We start from the raw sequence: 13,043 nt of genomic DNA on the forward strand, positions 1-13,043 counted from the left end.
TTGCGTTTCAAAACAATGCAAGCATGATGTTTGAGAAACGCGTCTGCCTGTCTGTATCAGTCCCCACATGTTAAGGGTGAAAGCTATGGATAATATTTTTAAAAAACACATAACGAATGGGACTGGTTGCACATACAGGGGATCCTCGTTCATATTTTCCTTCTTATTTGGTTAATTTTGCTCATTTGAGTGACTTTTACACGATACTTATACTCGTTCCATGAACCAAACAGGAGCAGGAAGAATAAAACTCATATTACCAGTCCCTTTCTTAATAAAAACCTAAGATACTATACCTGTAGATACAACACCATCCCATTTTTCTTTTTTTCACAAATGATATAAAAATGTCAACTCAACTTAAATGTTAGTTAATATGTTCATAATGTCCATTTTTGTTCTTTATAAATTCTCTTATATTGAATATTTTAGTAGCATTTTAAGTCACTGTCGAGAGAATTACAGTTTCACTCCATATACTGAAATACACATCTGCTTTTAATGTAGTGCCTGCAAACAGACTTTTACAATTAAATGTCCTACTATGATCCCCTTAATTTGATCTTAATATAAACAACCTCAATTGTGCAGAAAGCAATAAAAAGCAGCTACACCACATGGACGTTTCAGGGCTTAATGAATGAATAAATGCGTATCTCTTTTTACAGCAGAGCTTTGTATAAGACACAAAGCAAACACTCCCTGAAACAGGCGATGTTGTGAAAGGCCTTTGTCCTGAGGAAAGTCAAGGCGATGCCTCAGCCTCGCACTGTATTTTTAAATTTTAAAAAGTCCAGAGACGCTTTTGTATTTTTGGCCATTGACCAATTATGCAAACTCACGTCAGATGCCCCAAGTCATAATAGCTATGTACATGTGTGGACTAAAGCGCACAAGAAGCCTAATTCACCTTTACAATAATTCACTACATGTGTGCAACCGGAGGCAAACTCATTAAAATATGCAGGGTTTAAGATCAGTATGTATGATGAAATGGTATCCCTTGTTGAAAGCCCCATCTGTGCGATGATCCCAGTCTATGTGATGGGCTAAAATCATACTGTATGTAATGTATGTGCAGTCTCTTAGGCGTAACCTTATGCTCTATAGACTTGAACGTGGGTGTGTGATGAGACACATTAATCTCAGAGGTGTTTGTTCAGCTAAAAGAAGTGAAGCAGGGAGCAGTGGGGTTGCATATGACCTCAGAAGTTGTCACTGCCATTTTATGTTGTTCTACAGAGGCTGAATCAGCTTTAAGGTCTAAAAAAGTTTACTACTTTCTAATTCTGGCCATATTCTACAAATTACACCTTTAATGCACAGACATGAGAGTGGTATCGACCTCCTCATCCAACTTATTAAAAGAGATCAAATAAGTGTATTTCTCAAAGAAATAAACAACATAATATGGAATCTTTATAAAAAATTGATTCCCTTCATTCTCCAGGCTGCAAACTATTGACCCGTGGAGTGCCCTGATATGGAGCACCATTATTACATAACAATTCAAGCAGTCATCAAATGAAGTAAGCAACTGCTGGAAAAAGCACCAATACAATCATCTGATGCCCATTAGAGAGATCTGCTTTCATGTGCTCGCCTCATTCATTCTTAGCGTGATGAGGGTCCCATCAAGGAATCCCTCTTCGTGAGCACTGTGGCCTCTCAGTGAGACTAAAAGCAATATGGCTGCACTCCACTGCCAATTTTCCCACCACAATAGCTGTGCTTACAGTGGCTGTCTGGAATCATAGATTATGTGGCAGCAATCTAAAAGGCAAGGTTACCCCTCCCATTCTTGAAATGAGGCATTTCAGACATTGTAATACAGGACAAGTAATACAGTAAATTCTGAATATCACTCCATAAATACCTGGAGTGTCCAGGGAGCTGTTGAGGAGAAAGTCATAGTCACATACCTGAAGGACATAAAGTAAATCAGCAGTTGCTTTCTGTCTGTGTGTCTTGCAGGGAGAAGAAAAAAGCAAGTACGAGCTAATGGGCAGCTGTGGTCAGCAGAGGTTCCTTCAAGAGACTGAAGGTGAGTGAGGCTAATCACGACACCCAGTGATGACCAAGCCAGTTAATCATAACAGATTGTTGTGACTGTAGCTGCACAAATGGATGCTTGGTTGTTTTTTTGTTCAATGGACCATTTCGGGTTTTGGGTGGGTTTTTTTTTTCTTAGTGCTCTGAACGTTTCCAGCTGTGCATTATCCAGGTGTCTTAATATAACAAGGACACACTTAGAGAAAGTGAATTAAATGGATGAGTCATCGTGATTCACCTGTATCAACGTAGCTACAAACGCGTCACCTGCTGCACGGTGTGCATGAATTAAAATGAATGAATAAACACAATTAAGCTCCTTCAGTGTCTGAAATAGCAGACTGGCACGAGGCAGAACGGCCACTGTTGCTAGTAGTTACCTGTACATGACACGTACAGTACAGTGCTGCATACAGCCAAAGTGACATCTCCTTGCCCGCATTAAAAAGTTAATTTATTCTCATTATTGCTTTACATAATCTTTAACCTGCTTGTAAATAAAAAAGACAGTTACTGAAAGTGCATACACCTTAAATATAAGACTCGAGGTCCACTTCAAAGCTTTCAACTGCATCCAAAAGTCTTCATGGGTTGAAATCGCTGTTCTGTGACTCCAGATTAGTTTGAGTGATAAAGATTCCTTTTCATTGTGTGGCAGACAGAATACTTAGAGAAGGGTTTAGGGGTTTTTTGTTAAGGTTTGCAAAATGGTGAGGTCCCAACTGCAGACTCAAAGGCAGGTAAGCTGATATCCAAAGTCCAAAATACAAATAACAAAAAGCAGGAAAAAGAGAAATACAAAACTGAAGACAAACCAGAAGCCACAGAGAACAACGTAGGAACAAAGAGGACACAGAAGAACCAACAAATAGTTAAGATAAAACACAGACTTCAATACACATTAGCTAAGGAGCAAATGAAACACAGGTGTACACAGAAGTGTACTAAAGGCAGGAAAATGACAAAGACAGGAAGTGGAAAATCATTGAAGGATGAATCTTCAAAATAAACCAGGAAATGATGAACAATAAAATGAAATTATGACAATTTTAACTAATAACCCTCTGTTGTATGAGTCTGTAAACGCCAAAATAATTTACCAGGTTGTCTCCTGGACAGAACTGTGTAATCTGACAATGAGACAGTGTGCAATTCTTACAATTTCTGTTAATTATTTCCTATTAATGCTATGCTAAGGTAGAGTTTTCATTAATAAATTAGTGATGATTGAATATTTCCTTGAGTTTAAATCGAGCAGTTCTTTGAAAGGAAAGTCTTTTGCAAATCTTTATCAGCTTTTGATTAATTTCTAAAAAAAACAATGTGAAATTGCCATTACATAACAAACCATAAAACCAAAATCATAAATAATGTGTTATTTTCTTGATTTATTTCACTTTTTTGTAAAATGCTTACATTATAATTTGCAGGTAAATGCTTGTTTGTATAATACTTCATACTATCAAAAAAGAAAACTGGAATCAGACCTGTGGCTCAAATGCAATTATAGTACATTAGAATGACACAATGGGGTTAACTATGAGCCTGTAAAGCAAATACAGGTGTGAGTCACATCAGTAATTTAAAGGTAATTTAGAATAAAGGACTCAGTTCAGCGATCTCTTTTCATTGTGTAGTGGAGGGCTGACTTTATTTCTTCATCAGTGCTTTATGTAACGCCTTAAACTCAAGTTACATAACAACCAATTGTGTCAGGAGGAAACACAGATATGTAACCAAACAGAGAGTGCAGTGATGCGCGACAGGATACCTGCCCTGATGGTGAGGTGAGGGGACAGTTGTCAGGGGACGTTTGGCCACTTAAGCATCCCACACCCAGAAACATGCCCTCAGTCTAATGCACACCTGCTCTAGAAAGTCCCAGCAGCTGTCACAGTGTGGCACCAAACCCATCAGTCATGTTTCATGTACCTACACACACACACACACACAGCTTGCCTCCCATGTCATCTTTCCCATCATCCTGCCTCAGCAGGCAGTTAATGGACGGGGACGTGCTGGAGGCGGCCAAGTCCAGGGGCACAAGTTTACATGAGGATGCAGGCTCGATGGCAACTGAAATGAATACAAAATTTGTATGTGTTATAATAGTAGTTTGGTAACACTTCATGTTAAAACAGTGGAGTTAGCAGTTACAACTAATGTTGTGATATTGACTTATTTTGGCTTCATATTAAAACTATTCAGGTTTTTCTAGTGTGCAAGAATTCAGGTTTTTGGTAACTAATCTTTAAGGCTCTAAAACATTGTGCAATAACAGCAATTTTAATGGGTCACTATGTCTTTCTCTAAAAAAATGTATAATGTCAAACTTTATGATAAAAGTGTACGTAGGGAAAAAGAATCCTACAGTGTATATAGACGTCTGCAATGAGCAACTTATTCACACTGTTTAGCACTTTAGATGTTGAATCTGCTCGTGTTTTGTTCCATTTTGTTGGCAGGTGAAACTGACAAGGACAAAGTCTTGAAATGATTTAAATTTTGGCTTTCGGCAAATTTTTGGTATTTCAGTTTCCCAGAGAAGTTTAACAAGAGGTTTGTTCATTCAATGGTAATCTTTTAGATGACGTGACATTAAGCCACAGCATCAAAATGGACACATGTGAAGGGTGGAAAACTGGATTAAACAGGCCTCTCACCCTGAAGACACAGCTGTCATTAGACCCGTGTTTTTCCCCTAAGAAGCAGTTGACTCTGTGAGTCCGGGTCACTGAGCTCAGCCAGGTATTGCCTCTAACATCGACCCTAGAGGCCTCACAAAGTGTCTTATGGAAACGTCCCCTCAGCCTCAGAGCTGTGGGCAAACCCACTGTTGTAATGGCAGCCATTATAAAACCCCACAGTGCTGCGAGGGGCTGCTTGGTGCCTGATCAATTAGGTATCAGGCCTCTTAGATGTTGCCAAAGGCTGTACCCACAGAGACTCTGCTGGCGTCTAATGGCCTCTCACTGATTGTATGAGAGCCCCCTGGGGTTGATGCCTCTGAGCTGCAGGTAATGGCCACTGCCTGCTGCCATTAAGGAAGAGTCAATAGCAGGAGAAATCTTTTTTGTCACCCAAACATTGTGTATTACCCAGCCTCTGTAGAAAAAGTACAGCCCTGATGTTTTCATCACAACACAGCTGTAGCAAAAGCATCACTGTGGAAACTAAAATAAAGTATTTTATGCAGCATTTCATAGTTTAAAGATATGATTCTGACACAGGAGTGAATGTCCTAAATTAATTCATTTTATTTACTGCTGGAGGTGTGTAAGAACCATCTTTCAGAGAGCCTCATGAGTGTTTGTGTTTCTCGCAGGATATATCCTCAGATGAACTGCCTTCTGTTGTGTAGCTAAACAACCTGTTTTCTGTGATCTAGATATTCTCTCTAATCCTCAGGCATCAGTAGTCTTGCAGTTACTGACGTGAAGTGAGCTCAACTGATTTTCACAGGTGCAGATGAGCACTGTTTGTTGTGTTATGAAGTGGTAGTGCTCGGTTGAATTGTTGTATTGGTTAATGGTTAATAGTTTTCACAGTTGCACAGCGCTTGACATGAATTATATAAGCACTTTATGGGCAGGAGGGCTGATCCAAATACTGCAAAGCTTCTTATGTTGTCATGGTAACTGATGCCTAAATGAAGCGTTGAATATTCGCAGGTAATTCTCATTGAAGCTTCAAAGAATCTAAAAAATAGTATTGCAGTGAGCCGTAGGTAACACTTTATAGTAGTCATCATAAAAAAAGGTAAATTTATAGCTTTATAGTTGCATTTTAGTTAATAGTTATTTGACTGTTTTATAAACAATCAAGGTTTAATAACATCAGTTGTAACTTTATACTGGCCATCCAAATAATGTTTATAGATTAGCTACACAGTATTAACCATTTAAAAGGGGATAATAAACCTCAGCTGCATCTTTACAATAAACAGTTGCTTTATAAGTGTTTATAAAGCATTTCATTGTTTGTTAGGAGTCACTATTAATTGATGTTTAACTATAAATCGACCGTTTATTGGCCAATATTCTTTTTCCAGTAACATAATCAGACATTTTAGGTAAGAATCTTGATTTACTGGTTGGGCTCTAGTTTGTACATTCACAATTAGGACAATAAGTAGCTTAGTGATTTGTAACTAACTAAACTGCAACTGTTTTGATAATAGATTTTTCGGTTAAGTCTGTTATTTAATGAAAAAGTCAAAAAAATAAAGGATTGGCCGCTTTTCTTTGTGTCATACAGTATGGTAGTAAACTGAATATCTTTGGCTCAGGGACACAAGCAGAGTGGATTCTGTTTAAACTGCGCTAGAATATTTAAAAACCTATAAAAGTTTAGCATTTCGGGCCATCCTTGTTAACTGCTGGAAGAGCTCAGCTCTGTCATGTGACAACAATGACTTAAACAAGCTCGGGGGTAACATCAGCAACAAACGTTTCTATCGCTGTTCAGGAGATGCGGAGTATATCTTACATCACCCGTCACTGTTCACAGGGGAGAACAGGAAGTATTCAAGTTATGCAAATTTCTCAGATATCCTTGAGTCTACTCTCCCACTGTTTCTGAAGGTTGTAGCTATCTTTGCTGACATTGTGTGTACAGGCATTAATAAAAGCATCGGACGGTTCGTGTCGCAGAGCTGAAATATGCACATATTTTATGCTGTTGTTCTGAAACTGTAGCAATGAGACGTTGAGCTGAACAGCATTGAACGAGTCGGCACTGAACTCGACTGTGCACCTCTTTATCGGGGGTGCTTTTAGGTTTATGACAGGTAAACCATTTATCAAGCGCTATAAATTACACGGGCAGAGCACTTAAGGCAACACTGTGGCTATAATTTGTGTTTGACAGGAAAAGCTGTTCAGTAGAAATGGGTTGAGGCGACATTTCCTGTTAGTTTGATTTGACCTTTTTCTTCTGCTGACTGCACTGTTTGATCAGTTGCATAGACTCTTAGAGATGCTTGGTTCAGAATTAAACACTGCTTGTGTGCAGCAGCAGTTAAGTAGACTGGTCTTAGATCAATCATTGAAATGCAAATGCTTTAAAGCAGTCATTTTAAAGATATAATATGTAGGTATTCTGCAATAAATGTCTTAAAACGACTAGACCTTTTTTTGTTGTGTACTTACGTTATCTTTCTTCTTCTTAATTCCAGGATAGAGAAATTTTGCAATGATGTGTACCTCTGTTGGTGTTGCAAATATTGGTAAAACCAGATTGTGTTATTTTGCAAAGCTGATGTGTGTTTATTTTTGTTTTACTCACAGTTAGTCTTTTCTAGCACCTTGTGGGTCCTCCTCTTTGGGTTCAACTTCAAAAATAACGATCAATTTATTGTTAAAGCAGAATTTTTCAAAGGACAAACATGAAATTCGGGTCAGTGAACACATCAGGATATTTTCACACTTTCAATGAAGGAATTGGTTATTGGATACAGAGCTCTGATGGTGGAATTAAAAGGGCAACAAAGCAAGCAAAATGACTATAATGTATCTCCTAATTTATCTCTGGGGCCTGTAAGCTAATTATTCCTAAGTAGCCTTTGGGGGGAAAGAGGGCAATTCACTAGGATACACTTTGTGTCAGAGTAGCTGCTCATCCTGTAATCTGTTGCTGTGCTTAACTGTTGAAAATAATAGTCATTTTATTACAGATGTCTGTATTTCAATGAGTCTAATTAACATTACGCTGTTGATAAGGACTGTTGCCTCAAGAGCCGTCAGCCCTGGAGGGGGAAATCTTTTAGCTTTTGATTAATGTTATAATGACAAATAACTCCAGCTTGGTTCCTTCATCATTATCTTTTAATTAAGGTCATTATGACAGAAATAAATCCTGTTTCAAATAAGTGTCTCTGTAAAACTGGTGTTATTTTATCATTTAAATATTATCAGCAAATCCCATGAAAAGGCGAACACCAACAGTGAATTAATCCAAAGTGTTGTCTGGTAGAGCTTATTCCTCTGTGCAGTGTGACTCCATTGTTGTGAAGAAACTATTAGAAACACATAAAAGGGTCATACTGTTGCTTTAAAGGGCTGCTGTCAGTGGAGAGAAATGGAACTGGATTCCTTGGGAAAACACTGAGTCATTCAAAAACCTGCGAAATAACTGGCCATGTTCATTGTAATGAAGGAACAGTCATCCAAATACAAGTGCATGGGTCATTTATGTGTGACAATAGAGTTATTTGGCATCGACGTACAGACTGCGGCTACACGGACAAATCTTGTTAGAAGGATGAATAACTTGTGGGTTGTGGTCGCTCTGGGCATTGTACTGAAAAAAGTAAGTGTTCAAACTAATTAGCACTTTTCTCCTCTTGCACTTACAGGGGCCGTGTTAGTTTTCCCCCCAGAGGCACCGCTTCCTGAAAGGCCTCGCAGCGAAGGTGTGACGTATGTGAATATTCCTGTTAGTCCCACATCCAAGAAGCAGCTCAACTACATGGAGCTGGAGCTGCAGGAGCCAGGTCCTGGCACCCGAGGGGCCGTCGCACATCTCCCACCTCCAAGTAAGGATGTGTCCTGAAATAACTTTCAAGGAACTGTTGTGACGGTGGCTGTGTTTCCGTGGAAATGTCAAGCAAAGTTAAAGTCACCTGTGAAAGTGAACAAGAAGTGCATTTTCATCATCTGGTTTGGACAGCTCGTCAGTCATGTGATGTCAATATTCACTAACTTTTTACGCGCATTAATTAACAAAAAAAGCAAAAACCACCTCAAGCATGCAAATGCATTGTTCTTCTTCACTGCCTTTGATGGCACATTGCCGCCACCTGTTGATCAGTGTAATAGTGTGAACCATCCAGGCAGGAGAGTATGCCAGGCGTAGTCCACACTTTAACAAGGAAATTTCACCGGAATATCTCAAATTTCTCTTGTCATGCTTGTAGTATGTTTTGAAACAGGAAACATTGAGGCGGCCGGCAGGTAACAAAAACTATCCTTGGTAATTTTAACAATAGTTAGATTGGTGGCTAACCACAGGCAGACACACAGTAGTCCTTTATTATCAGACACTATTATTAAATCCTGCTTACCTGATTTTAATGCTCTGTTCCACTGTATAAATCTGATCATAGTATAAATCTGTGCACTCATGTATCAGAGTACTGCCCAGTTACGCATGCTGTAAATGCCAATCATCATAAACTAGAAGATCATGAACGCCTTTTAGTGCTCATTCATATCTCAATTAGATGGTCTTCAAAATTTACGAAAGTTTTCTGCAACGATCTTTAGATGTAAGCAGATTTTTTTTAATGCCGATCCCAAAAGAGAAAAATGAAAGTGAAACGACCTCCGTCCGTGGCCTTATGTTCGCATCTTTGTCAACACCACGTACAAGGATTTCTTATTTGTGCAGCACTGTGGAAAAGCAATTTTGTAAATGACACATTTTCTCTTCAAATCTTGCAGACAGATATGAAAGAATCAACTTGAAAATAATCCGGGATATCAATACCATGCGGGGATGAAAAGTCGCCCTCGACACATGATTGTTCTGTAATTCTATTTTACTTTGTCGGAGTTACAGGAATCGCTCCGAAGCGATTGAGCCGATTTCCTCTCGTCTCACTAAAAGACAGCTGCGTCCTTGTAATCAGAGACGCAGCAGTGAGCTGTAATTGACAGACAAGTCGGCTATTAGCGCCATTGCCCTCAGGAAAACGGGGACCGCTCGGGCTCCGACATGAGAGAGGTTAATATCTGATGTCAGCAATACAGTTTAAATTGCGGCATGCAGCCTCATTAATCTGTCACCTAGGAGGAGGGTGTCCCGTCTCGCCGTTGAAAGGGGGTCACAGGGCATTCAGATCACAGCTGTGAATTCACTGGCTCAAATAGGATCCTCCTCCTGGGACTATTGATGTGTTGTTAAGGTTTGATTTCCTTGAGAGACTGTAAAACACATAACTCAAGCAGGAGGCAGGGCTGCATGCTCATTCTGCTTCTGTGATTAAACCTTGACTTCATGCCCATTTGAGTTTCACACAAGGAAGGGCTCATATGATGGCAACGCTAGTGACATGCATATGGAAGACAGTGCATGAGGGGAATTTTAAAGGCTTCAGCCGAGTCATTTGCATATTCTTTGCTCAGGCGCACACCTAAAGCGATCATGTTGGCAGCGAGGGCAGAGATCCGCCTCACACTGAACTCTCTTTAGTCGTGATTGTTTGGAGGGTTTTTCTTTTAAATAATTCAGCCTATGTAGTCACCTGCAACAAGACTGTCCTTCATCTTAAAATCTGTGTAATGTGCTTCAGTTAATGATTATTCTGTTGTCCAAACAATGACAGACAACCATGAAAATGCTCATTACAAGGTCAAGGTTTGAACGATTGGCCCAAACCTGAAGACATTCAGTTTACTTTTATAGACAACCAGCAAATATTCACATCTGAGAAGCTAAAACCAGTGATTTTTTATCTAGAAAATGACTAAAAACAAGTAACTGATCATCAATAGTAAAACATTGAGCATTTTGAGAATTCGCTTCCCTCGTGAGAATTATATGAGATGATCGATACCACTGTCACGTCTGTGTGATAAACATGAAGCTACCACCAGCAGGTTAACTTAGCATTAAAGGAGACATATGCTCATTTTCAGGTTTTGTAAGTTTTGTCATACTGTCCAGCGCTGCTGGACTTTATTCCCCCTCTGTCTGAAATGCTCTGTTTTAGCTCCTGTCTCTTTAAAGCCCCCCCGGCCCTGAATACCCAGTGTCCTGTGATTGGTCAGCTCAGACACACGCCTGACTCAGCACTGCTAACAACAACAGAGCAGCTGTGCTTAATCAATTCTTGCGTGCCAAGCTAGCAGATAAATGATGTAAATGTATGATGTGGTGACGTAGTGTGATGTCACAAAGTCACAGAATTAAAAAAAATCTGCCAACCAGCACCTGTGACATTCGATAATTAACACATTTTAGCAGAATGTGCAAAAAACTGAAGTATAAAAATGACTAGTTTTAGTATCCAGGAAACTACTACATCAAGAAATACGATTTTTTTAACCACTCATAAAGACATTTTTGCTTTTAATGCAGATTACACAATTGACATGTGTTCATTTCTGAACTTTTGAGGTGCTTGTAGATAGATTTGGTTACATTTGGACAGAGCCATGCTCGTGGTTTCCCTGTTTCCATTCTTTATGCTAAGCGGCTGCTAATTTGCTACCAAAGCAGCTAGCTTTGTCATTGCAAGCCAGAATAGAAAGTGTGGAGTTTCTATGACTATATAACTTTCTTCAAGTTAAAAAAGGGTCTGTTTTTATGTTTCGACAGGAAAGAGCTCCACTAAGTACGCCCAGATTGACATCACCGCTACAGAGACGGCCCACAAAGTGGGCACGCAGCATGCTCTGGGTCGGCAGGAGGGCCTGCACACTTTGGATCTGAGAAGAAAGGGGACGCCACATTGACTTCTTCATCACTGAACTGTTGATCCCAGCAGGATGTTTTTGCCCGAGACCAGCGTACTTCATCCAACTGTAAAGTTTGCTAGAAAGATGGCTCTGAGGGTTTGCTTCAAAAAGATCCTCTGAGGTTTTCTGTGGGATTCCTTCTCTCTTCTCTTCCACCTCTTGAATACAGATTTTTTTTTCAAAGTTGCTCCATACGGTCGTTTGCCAAGTGTCCACTTCTTCTCCGATTCAGACTTGTCTCTGTCATCTCAAATCAGCTTGAAGATGGAGCCTCCTCAGAATGGTTTTGGCACAGGATCAGGAGGAGCATTTCAATCTTGGTATCATTTGTGGACTTGGCCGTCTCATTAAATGGCATTATGTCACCGTGGAGCCTGAGGCGAACGTGGAGGGAAGATGTGCCAGTCCTGAGCTGAGTCACTGGTCCCAGTAAACCCCCGGGGGCAGAGGCATTTCACAGCTCACTCGGGTCGTCCCTAATAACATGCAATATGCTGTTTTTGTCCTTGTTTGGGTGACGGAGGCAGGGGAGATGGTTGATTCTCACAAGGAGTTCACACTCATTTATTCCTCTGTGACAACCACATCAGTAATTCCACACGTAGTTGCACGAAACTCACTTTTTAGTATATTCATATTTAGGGAAACTTTCCATCCAGTCTTACTCAGAATGCTGCAGATTTAAGGATCGCTTTGAGAAAATAAAGAGAAGATTCATGTTTGTTTAAGTAATAACAGGATAACTGTAAAAATAAATGTTTCTGCATAATACTTCAACATGATTTGGTGTAGCTAATCAATCAGTGTTTTAACAAAGGAACAGAATCGAGAGTTGACTATGTGGCAGTGATGGCTTTTGTTTTTCAAAATTAAGTATTTGAAGTTTTTGTAACTCAGTGAAGTGGTTGTGAACACAGGCGTTTTTACCAAAACCACAACAATGGAAAGAATTCTCTAAAAAACGTTTCTTAGAGCTGTTTTAGTCAATATTCAGTATTGTTTTTGTCTCATACTCTATTTTGATATCTGTAAATACATTTCCTTTCTATTTAGGTGATGTGGATTGTCATAAAATATACATGTGAAGGCATAATTTATGTACAGTAAAGATGTATTGAAAGAGTTCAAGGACAGTACCTTTTTCCCAAGGCGCTGTTTTTCTCTTATAAATTATTTATAACATAACTACAGCTTTGATGTGTGTGTTCAGTTGTTTTTAGAGGTACTGTAGGTCATATGGGATTTTCCCCCCATGTACAGTTGTAAGCCAGTTTGGTACAATATTATATAAAGCATCCCTACAACTGATGAGTTTGTTTTTATTCAACAGTACGATTTTAATGTGATTGGTAGTTTTTCCTTTAATTTGGCACCCATCTTTAGACCAAAGGGTCTTGGTAAGGTGTTGGGCCACCACATGCTGATGGATCAGCTTCAACACACCGAAGCATCGATTCTACAAGTCTACTGGAGGGATGGAAGTCCAAAATATATTCTGTCTGTCTGCAGTTTAAGACTGCGTTTTCAACA

At 39.5% G+C, this 13,043-nt stretch overlaps 1 protein-coding gene across 3 annotated transcripts in view; it reads left to right on the plus strand.

The window, feature by feature from the left end:
- The window catches only part of LOC311251974 (protein Dok-7-like), a 34,772-nt gene extending 21,951 nt beyond the window's left edge, over positions 1-12,821 (plus strand). For all 3 annotated transcript variants that reach the window (XM_084344707.1, XM_084344708.1, XM_084344709.1), the window contains 3 exons: positions 1,975-2,044; positions 8,408-8,587; positions 11,374-12,821. In XM_084344707.1, the coding sequence (XP_084200833.1) occupies positions 1,975-2,044; positions 8,408-8,587; positions 11,374-11,510 (387 nt within the window). In that variant the 3' untranslated portion in view covers positions 11,511-12,821. The remainder of the gene's footprint in view (positions 1-1,974; positions 2,045-8,407; positions 8,588-11,373) is intronic.
- The last annotated feature ends 222 nt before the right edge of the window (positions 12,822-13,043 follow it).

Source organism: Pagrus pagrus (assembly GCF_965226575.1).
Source record: "Pagrus pagrus genome assembly, chromosome: 22".
Classification (NCBI taxonomy): Eukaryota; Metazoa; Chordata; class Actinopteri; order Spariformes; family Sparidae; genus Pagrus; species Pagrus pagrus.